The sequence below is a fragment of the Pectinophora gossypiella genome, chromosome 12 (assembly GCF_024362695.1).
Source record: "Pectinophora gossypiella chromosome 12, ilPecGoss1.1, whole genome shotgun sequence".
NCBI classification, from domain to species: domain Eukaryota; kingdom Metazoa; phylum Arthropoda; class Insecta; order Lepidoptera; family Gelechiidae; genus Pectinophora; species Pectinophora gossypiella.
In genome coordinates, this window is record NC_065415.1 from 1 (window position 1) to 10,000 (window position 10,000).

General features: G+C 53.4%; 1 protein-coding gene across 1 annotated transcript in view; it reads right to left on the bottom strand.

Moving 5' to 3' along the window:
- Positions 1-3,136: 3,136 nt before the first annotated feature.
- LOC126371570 (uncharacterized) overlaps positions 3,137-10,000 on the bottom strand; it is a 10,209-nt gene continuing 3,345 nt past the window's right edge. Inside the window, exons 2-3 of the mRNA XM_050016894.1 lie at positions 4,417-5,144; positions 3,137-4,355 (exon numbers count right to left, since the gene is read on the bottom strand). Of these exons, the coding sequence (XP_049872851.1) occupies positions 3,137-4,355; positions 4,417-5,144 (1,947 nt within the window). The remainder of the gene's footprint in view (positions 4,356-4,416; positions 5,145-10,000) is intronic.

Sequence of the window (10,000 nt, forward strand, 5' to 3'; positions counted from 1 at the left end):
CCGGAGACAACCACGTCGGTACATCTAACCGGCAAGCCACCTTGACGGTTTCTGGGAGGACCTCTTTCAGCTTCGCTGCAAGGAGTTCGGCCTTGTCCGCGCTCTCCTTTCCGGGGATCTCGAGCACTCGAGCCCCGGTGGCAGCCAGACGGAAGCGCAGGCCGTCTATTCCCAGCTGTCTGAGGTTCACTCCATCTTCGCCCTGGTGAGCACCTGGGCATATGTCACTCCCTCGGCGATCGTCTCCGGACGCAAGGTCAGGGTGACCACAGCCGACCTTAGGGGGGGGCGCAGAGCCTTTGCCTCTTTCGCTGCCTCTCGCCTTTTTAGGCTTTCGCCTGTCGCGCGGCCTTGTAGTGTCTACATGCTCGCCGGAGGCTTGCTGGCGCAGTCTGGGCTGCGGGAGTGGCATCGGCTTTGCGCGCCTTCTCTTCCCCTTCTTGCCTTTCCCTTTTCGCACCACGTCGCTCCACGTCTCCGCAGGTGGCTGCGCTCCCTGCAAGGGGGTCGCTTCGCCACGTGGTGGGGCGCTGGGGTGGGAAGGTCTGCTGCTGGGGTAGCCTTTTTGGCTGCCTTGGCGGCAGGGGCTTTGGCAGGTGGGAGTTTGGCTGCCTTTGTAGCCTGTGGCTGAGCTCCCTTCGCCTGCGGAGCAGGCTTCTTCAGGTCCGCTTGCAGCGGCGGACGGAACGCCGACGGTGGGAGGAGGCGGTTTTCCAGCCTGGCCAACTTGATATCGATCATATGATCGATGTCGGACAGTATGGCCGACCGCTGGTCCGCCTCACTCCTTCCCTCCTCCTGGGATGCGGGCGCCTTGGCGCGGGAGTTCTCAGCGGAGAGACGCGCAAGGTCCTCGCGGAGCTTGATCATCTCCTCGCTGAGGCTCTCCACCCTTCTCCGCAGTTCTGCGTTCTCAGAACGCAGAACCCGGACTTCCTCATCGGAGGTCCTCTCCGTTAAAGCCGCCACAGCCTGTTCATCTGCGTGGCGGCTTTCTTCAGGGCGTTTACGAACGTGCCCTTGAGGTTCTTGGATTTACGAGCAACGTCAAGGATGACCTTGACGGCCGCTCTCCCACCCGTCTCTCAAGGCAGTCCGCAGGCACTGCCGCAAGCTCCCTAGGTCGACTCGAGGACCTCCGATTCGTCCAGGAGTTCAAGCTCCGCTCTTCGGGCATTGACCAAGGCCTTCCTTCGCCTTGGCCAAACCAACGTAATGCCCGGTGGTGGGCGGCCTTCCCCTGCCGCGCTTGGCTGCACGGTTCGGAGTAGCCGCAGCGATGGATGAGCCTGCTCCTGACTCATCAACTGCTCCCCGCCTCCGGGGGCCCTCCGTTTTTTGCGCCGCTTGTCGCCAGCGGCCAGATCTCCGTCCGAGGTAGGAGACAGCTGTATCCATCCCCCGAGCAGTCGGATTCCGTTTCCGAGATGGCACAGCTGCCCCTACTATAGGCCCTCGCAGGCCTCTCGCCATGCTCTCCGAGCTGCCCCCAGTCATGGCCCTGTATGTTTTGGGAGGCACCTTTCCTTTCGACCACCGGTGCTTGCCGCTAAGCACCGGCGATTTCGGGTCCATGGTTGACCCACCCGACCCTTTCCCCTTGCGGGGGCTCATCAACTGCACTTGAGCAGCTGCTGATGTCGTCGTCGGATAAGACGGCCGCCTCCGGATTGGTGGTATCCGCAGGCAGAGCCGATCTTTCCCCAAATCGCGCGCAATCGTGTCCTCGTTTCTCGCCAAAGTCATCAATCAAATCAGTCCGTTTATTTTTGTTTTTAATAACGTCCACAAGCTCCACAAATGGTTTTTTTGTCCATGTTTTTTAATTGATCCCACGAGTTTGAGGGAAATATTCAGTCCACCCGGGCAGTGCCCTCTGTACCCCGGTAACCCTAATCCGCCTGGGGGGTCGGGCGGTGCCCCAGCGATGGCCGCTCGCTACCGGAGATATCCCCTCCGCCACCTGCAACAGGCGCCTCACGCCGCGCGAGACCCGAAGGTGCCCCAACGTGAGACTTTGGAGATTTTTTAGTGAGGTTTACTCCTCTCGGGGCCGGCCGGTTAAGGCAAGCCCCCCTGGCCCTGAGACATGCCGCGAGACATGACCACCGCAAGTCAGGGTAACAGGTTCGCCCGACTGTGGCCGAAGCCTGTCCGCCAGCCGTACATTGACGACCGACGAACCAGCCGCGCGAAGGCGGAATTCGCCTCCTCCCTGCGGATTTTTATAGAGGTTATCTCCTCGCAGCCCCCTCCACTCAGTGGGAAGGCGGCCCCCGTTCCTGCGACCCCACCAAGTGCAGGCTTACGGGTTGCCCGACGGTGGCAGAAGCCGTTGCCCGCCCAGAGTTATCTGAGCGGACCCGCCGCGCGTTGGGTTCTTCTTAGCTTCACTGTGGAAGTGATATGGAGTAAGCGGCATTTCCAATAACCTAACCTAACCTAACCTAACCTAACCTTTTTTTTTTTTTTTTTTTTTTTTTTTTTTTTTTTTTTTTTTTTTTTTTTTTTTTTTTTTTTTTTTTTTTTTTTTTTTTTTTTTTTTTTTTTTTTAACGTTGGGAAATGCGTTACGCATACCACGCCGCCCGGGGGGGACGACGTGGTTATGTGGGACTCCCGGGTGTCGCCACCCGGTATACCCACTAAAACCCAACGGTGTTCCTCCTCGCCGCCATGTGGCGGGGACACGGGAACGCAGCTGCACACAACCGCGTCCCCGCCGGCGGATGCCCTCTTGGGCCCTGCGCCTATGGGGGCGCATCAAGCGCCTCCCCCACCGCCGAGGGCTGCCCGGAACACTTGGGCAGCCCTACAGCACGGGACCCATGTTGTGGACGGCGGTCCCCCGACCACCGTCCACGGGTCCCCGTTAGGGCGGAGCTCTGTCCATTCAAGGAACGGTGTCCATCTGCTCCGCCCCGGCCCTCTTGGCCTTGCGCTTTGGCCGCTTTGGCTTCGGCGCACTCTCCTGCGGGCTTTTGGCTGCCGGCTTGGCAGCAGAAATGCATCCGCTGCCACCGATGGAATGAGCCGCCGGTTTGCCTGCCGTCGCACAGACGGGGCAATGGGGCTCAGCCGTGCAGTCCCTCGCCTGATGGTCGGGTTGACCGCAGCGGAAGCACAGTCGGCTGCGGTCAACCTCGCAGGAGCACTTCACTCCGAGGTGCCCAGGGCTCCAGGCAACGGTAGCACCGTGCCGGTCTGGAGTCGAGAAGCCTTACTCTGGCCGACGTCCACCCGACCAGTAGTCGGCCAGAGTCGGACAGCCTCTTGGCGGCCGCGACCGGACAGCTGATCCAGAGGGACCCGTCACCTCTCGGTCCGACGACGATCCGCCCATGCTTCACGTCGTCGACCGCGCAGCCTCCTTCCTTGGCCACAGCGTCGGCCACCTCAATGGCGTCGGCTGAGTCGTCCAGCCCAGTGACGCGGATTTCCGCGCGCTTCACTGGGCGGACGACCTTGACCGCGTCCGGGCTGAGGACCTCCCTCAGCTTCTTGGCGAGAGAGTCCGCCTTCGCCGCCGAGCCTTCCCCTCCGATCTCAAGCAGGCGCGCACCCGTCGCCGCCCTGCGGAACCGCATGTTGCTGATTCCGAGGTCAGCGAGGGAGACGCGCCGCTTGGCGTCGGAGAGGATCGAGGCGTATGTTACGCCTCTCTCCTCGACTCCGGGCACCAAGGTCAGCGATACCGCTGCCGTTCTTGGTGTCCGGAGCTTTGCCCTCTTCTGGGCCGTGGGCCGAGGCTTTGGCGGCTCTTTGGCCGCTTTGGCCGCTTTGGCCGCTTTGGCCGCCTTGTTCTTGGCCTTTCGGCCAACAACAGCGGTCCATGGCTCCGCCGTTGGTGCAGGGGCAGGCTGGCTCCGAGCCTCTGCCGCCTCCTGTGCAGCCAGGCTCTTCTTCTTGCTCTTCCCCTTCTTTCCCGAAGAAGTGGGAGCAGAAGAGGCCTGGCTGTTTACGGGAGCCTCTTGTGTGGCCTTTTTGTCGGGCTTTGCGGGCTTGGCAGGCTGGCCACTACTTCTCGTAGAAGCGACCGGGGCCCCTGCTGGCGCAGACTGAGCAGGGTCTGCCCTGGCGCTTCTGGTGTCCGCCGCGAGCGGCGGTCTCCTTCGTGGCTCTGGGAGGAGACGGTCTTCAATCCCGGCCAACCGCGCGTTCAGCATGTTGCCGAACATCTCGGCGTTGGCACGGGCTGTCTCCTCCAGGAGCTGCCGGAGGCTAGGCTCCGAGCTCACAGGCTGGGATGGTCGCTGCCGCAACTCTTGCAAGTCGCGGCGCAGGTCGGCGACCTCCTTCGTGAGCTTGGAGTTAGCAGCCTCCAGCCGCACAACCTCCTCCGTCATCGTCCGCGCCCTGATCTGGGACAACCGCCTCTTGGATGCCCTTTACGGCATCCTTCAGGGCCCGGACGTACGTTCCTTTCAGTTGTGAAGACTTCGTGGCGACCATCGTAATGGTTTCCAGCGAAGTCTTCACAACTTTGGCTAGAGCTGCACTGGTTTGCTCTGCCTCCTCTTCTTGGGCTGGCAGGAGGGGGCTGGGCTGTAAAGAGGCCCTAGCCTCCCTCATGTTCCGGGCCACTCCCGCCACCTCCGCTTCAGCCTCAAGCCGGAGGCTCTCGGCCAGCTCCTGGTTGTATGCCGCCCTGGCTGCGGCCAGGCCGACATACTTCCCGGTGGAGGTGGGCGGGCGACCTCTCCCCCTTTTGGACCGGTGGCCCGCCCCCTCGAAGGGTGACGCAGGCGATCCCGAGTCCTCCGCCTCAGGGTCCGAGCGGTTCCTTTTTAGGAAACTTTTTCTCGGGCCCGCATTCTCCGACGACACTGTCACCATGCTGGCGCAAGAGGAGTCATCCGAGTCTAGCATTGACTCATCCTCTCGGCCAGCGGGCGTCGTGGTGACAGGTGCGGTGCAGCGTGAGAGAACCACGCTGAGCCGTCTATCCTTCTCAACACCGCACAGCAGATCCTTGCCGCTTAGGATCGGCTGCGCGGAGCTGAGCTCCTCCTCCGTAGTCCCCTTGCGGAGACGGGTGGCGCGAGCGCCTAGGCCAGGGCACTGTGCCGCTTCCGGGGTGGTGGATCCCGGTCGCGACACAAGTTGCCCCGCGGACTTGGTGTCCGCATCAAGGCCGGTAAACGTCTGTGCCTGAGCACGCTTATTTTTAACTCCTACTCCTCCCTTCCTCACTTTCTCACACCCAACTTCCAGCTCCGAATTGTCGGCTTTATTGTTTTTATTGACATTCATTTTGAGTCCCACGAGTATGGGGGAAAGGGTGGTCCATCCGGGCAGTGCCCCCTGTACCCGGATAACCCTAATACCGCTGGGGTGCGGGAGGTGCCCCAGGGTTGGTCGCTAGCTGGCGGAGAATACCCCCTCCGCCACCTTCCGGCGCCCCGACGCCGCGCGAAGGCCCGAAGGCACCTCAACGCCGGGACTTTGGGGTTTTTTATTGAGGTTGGCTCCTCTTGGGCCGGCCGACCAAGGCAAGCCCCTTGGTCCTGGTAGGCCGCGAGACATGTCCACGACACCTGACCAGGATAACAAGTTTGGCGACGGTGGCCGAAGCCTGTCCGACGGGCATGTATTCATGGCCGCCGAACCCGTCACCGACGGCGCCACGCGCCTCCTCCTCCGGGTGGATTTTTAAAGAGGTTGTCTCCTCGCGGCCCCCCCCACTTGTGTGGGAGCGGCCCCCACGCCTCGGAATACCGAGGGTTGCGGGTGGCCCGACGGCCGCCGGGCAATACGAACGACCGCCGCGCGCAAGGCGAAACGCCTCCTCCCGGCGGTTTTTTTACAGAGGTTGTCTCCTCGCGGCCCCCTCCACTCATGTGGAAGCGGCCCCCGACCCTTTGGCGCCCCACCACAAAGCGCTAAGGGTTACGGGTTGCGCAGCGGTGGACTTTGCCACCGCCGCGCTGGATTCTTCTTAGCTTCACTTCATCATTGGGCTAAAGCGGCACCCGCCGATGCAGCTACTGAGCCCCCCCGCCACGACAAGGCGAGAAACCATTGGGGGGGAACCTAACCTAACCTAACCTAACCTAACCTAACCTAACCTAACCTAACCTAACCTAACCTAACCTAACCTAACCTAACCTAACCTAACCTAACCTAACCTAACCTAACCTAACCTAACCTAACCTAACCTAACCTAACCTAACCTAACCTAACCTAACCTAACCTAACCTAACCTAACCTAACCTAACCTAACCTAACCTAACCTAACCTAACCTAACCTAACCTAACCTAACCTAACCTAACCTAACCTAACCTAACCTAACCTAACCTAACCTAACCTAACCTAACCTAACCTAACCTAACCTAACCTAACCTAACCTAACCTAACCTAACCTAACCTAACCTAACCTAACCTAACCTAACCTAACCTAACCTAACCTAACCTAACCTAACCTAACCTAACCTAACCTAACCTAACCTAACCTAACCTAACCTAACCTAACCTAACCTAACCTAACCTAACCTAACCTAACCTAACCTAACCTAACCTAACCTAACCTAACCTAACCTAACCTAACCTAACCTAACCTAACCTAACCTAACCTAACCTAACCTAACCTAACCTAACCTAACCTAACCTAACCTAACCTAACCTAACCTAACCTAACCTAACCTAACCTAACCTAACCTAACCTAACCTAACCTAACCTAACCTAACCTAACCTAACCTAACCTAACCTAACCTAACCTAACCTAACCTAACCTAACCTAACCTAACCTAACCTAACCTAACCTAACCTAACCTAACCTAACCTAACCTAACCTAACCTAACCTAACCTAACCTAACCTAACCTAACCTAACCTAACCTAACCTAACCTAACCTAACCTAACCTAACCTAACCTAACCTAACCTAACCTAACCTAACCTAACCTAACCTAACCTAACCTAACCTAACCTAACCTAACCTAACCTAACCTAACCTAACCTAACCTAACCTAACCTAACCTAACCTAACCTAACCTAACCTAACCTAACCTAACCTAACCTAACCTAACCTAACCTAACCTAACCTAACCTAACCTAACCTAACCTAACCTAACCTAACCTAACCTAACCTAACCTAACCTAACCTAACCTAACCTAACCTAACCTAACCTAACCTAACCTAACCTAACCTAACCTAACCTAACCTAACCTAACCTAACCTAACCTAACCTAACCTAACCTAACCTAACCTAACCTAACCTAACCTAACCTAACCTAACCTAACCTAACCTAACCTAACCTAACCTAACCTAACCTAACCTAACCTAACCTAACCTAACCTAACCTAACCTAACCTAACCTAACCTAACCTAACCTAACCTAACCTAACCTAACCTAACCTAACCTAACCTAACCTAACCTAACCTAACCTAACCTAACCTAACCTAACCTAACCTAACCTAACCTAACCTAACCTAACCTAACCTAACCTAACCTAACCTAACCTAACCTAACCTAACCTAACCTAACCTAACCTAACCTAACCTAACCTAACCTAACCTAACCTAACCTAACCTAACCTAACCTAACCTAACCTAACCTAACCTAACCTAACCTAACCTAACCTAACCTAACCTAACCTAACCTAACCTAACCTAACCTAACCTAACCTAACCTAACCTAACCTAACCTAACCTAACCTAACCTAACCTAACCTAACCTAACCTAACCTAACCTAACCTAACCTAACCTAACCTAACCTAACCTAACCTAACCTAACCTAACCTAACCTAACCTAACCTAACCTAACCTAACCTAACCTAACCTAACCTAACCTAACCTAACCTAACCTAACCTAACCTAACCTAACCTAACCTAACCTAACCTAACCTAACCTAACCTAACCTAACCTAACCTAACCTAACCTAACCTAACCTAACCTAACCTAACCTAACCTAACCTAACCTAACCTAACCTAACCTAACCTAACCTAACCTAACCTAACCTAACCTAACCTAACCTAACCTAACCTAACCTAACCTAACCTAACCTAACCTAACCTAACCTAACCTAACCTAACCTAACCTAACCTAACCTAACCTAACCTAACCTAACCTAACCTAACCTAACCTAACCTAACCTAACCTAACCTAACCTAACCTAACCTAACCTAACCTAACCTAACCTAACCTAACCTAACCTAACCTAACCTAACCTAACCTAACCTAACCTAACCTAACCTAACCTAACCTAACCTAACCTAACCTAACCTAACCTAACCTAACCTAACCTAACCTAACCTAACCTAACCTAACCTAACCTAACCTAACCTAACCTAACCTAACCTAACCTAACCTAACCTAACCTAACCTAACCTAACCTAACCTAACCTAACCTAACCTAACCTAACCTAACCTAACCTAACCTAACCTAACCTAACCTAACCTAACCTAACCTAACCTAACCTAACCTAACCTAACCTAACCTAACCTAACCTAACCTAACCTAACCTAACCTAACCTAACCTAACCTAACCTAACCTAACCTAACCTAACCTAACCTAACCTAACCTAACCTAACCTAACCTAACCTAACCTAACCTAACCTAACCTAACCTAACCTAACCTAACCTAACCTAACCTAACCTAACCTAACCTAACCTAACCTAACCTAACCTAACCTAACCTAACCTAACCTAACCTAACCTAACCTAACCTAACCTAACCTAACCTAACCTAACCTAACCTAACCTAACCTAACCTAACCTAACCTAACCTAACCTAACCTAACCTAACCTAACCTAACCTAACCTAACCTAACCTAACCTAACCTAACCTAACCTAACCTAACCTAACCTAACCTAACCTAACCTAACCTAACCTAACCTAACCTAACCTAACCTAACCTAACCTAACCTAACCTAACCTAACCTAACCTAACCTAACCTAACCTAACCTAACCTAACTAACCTAACCTAACCTAACCTAACCTAACCTAACCTAACCTAACCTAACCTAACCTAACCTAACCTAACCTAACCTAACCTAACCTAACCTAACCTAACCTAACCTAACCTAACCTAACCTAACCTAACCTAACCTAACCTAACCTAACCTAACCTAACCTAACCTAACCTAACCTAACCTAACCTAACCTAACCTAACCTAACCTAACCTAACCTAACCTAACCTAACCTAACCTAACCTAACCTAACCTAACCTAACCTAACCTAACCTAACCTAACCTAACCTAACCTAACCTAACCTAACCTAACCTAACCTAACCTAACCTAACCTAACCTAACCTAACCTAACCTAACCTAACCTAACCTAACCTAACCTAACCTAACCTAACCTAACCTAACCTAACCTAACCTAACCTAACCTAACCTAACCTAACCTAACCTAACCTAACCTAACCTAACCTAACCTAACCTAACCTAACCTAACCTAACCTAACCTAACCTAACCTAACCTAACCTAACCTAACCTAACCTAACCTAACCTAACCTAACCTAACCTAACCTAACCTAACCTAACCTAACCTAACCTAACCTAACCTAACCTAACCTAACCTAACCTAACCTAACCTAACCTAACCTAACCTAACCTAACCTAACCTAACCTAACCTAACCTAACCTAACCTAACCTAACCTAACCTAACCTAACCTAACCTAACCTAACCTAACCTAACCTAACCTAACCTAACCTAACCTAACCTAACCTAACCTAACCTAACCTAACCTAACCTAACCTAACCTAACCTAACCTAACCTAACCTAACCTAACCTAACCTAACCTAACCTAACCTAACCTAACCTAACCTAACCTAACCTAACCTAACCTAACCTAACCTAACCTAACCTAACCTAACCTAACCTAACCTAACCTAACCTAACCTAACCTAACCTAACCTAACCTAACCTAACCTAACCTAACCTAACCTAACCTAACCTAACCTAACCTAACCTAACCTAACCTAACCTAACCTAACCTAACCTAACCTAACCTAACCTAACCTAACCTAACCTAACCTAACCTAA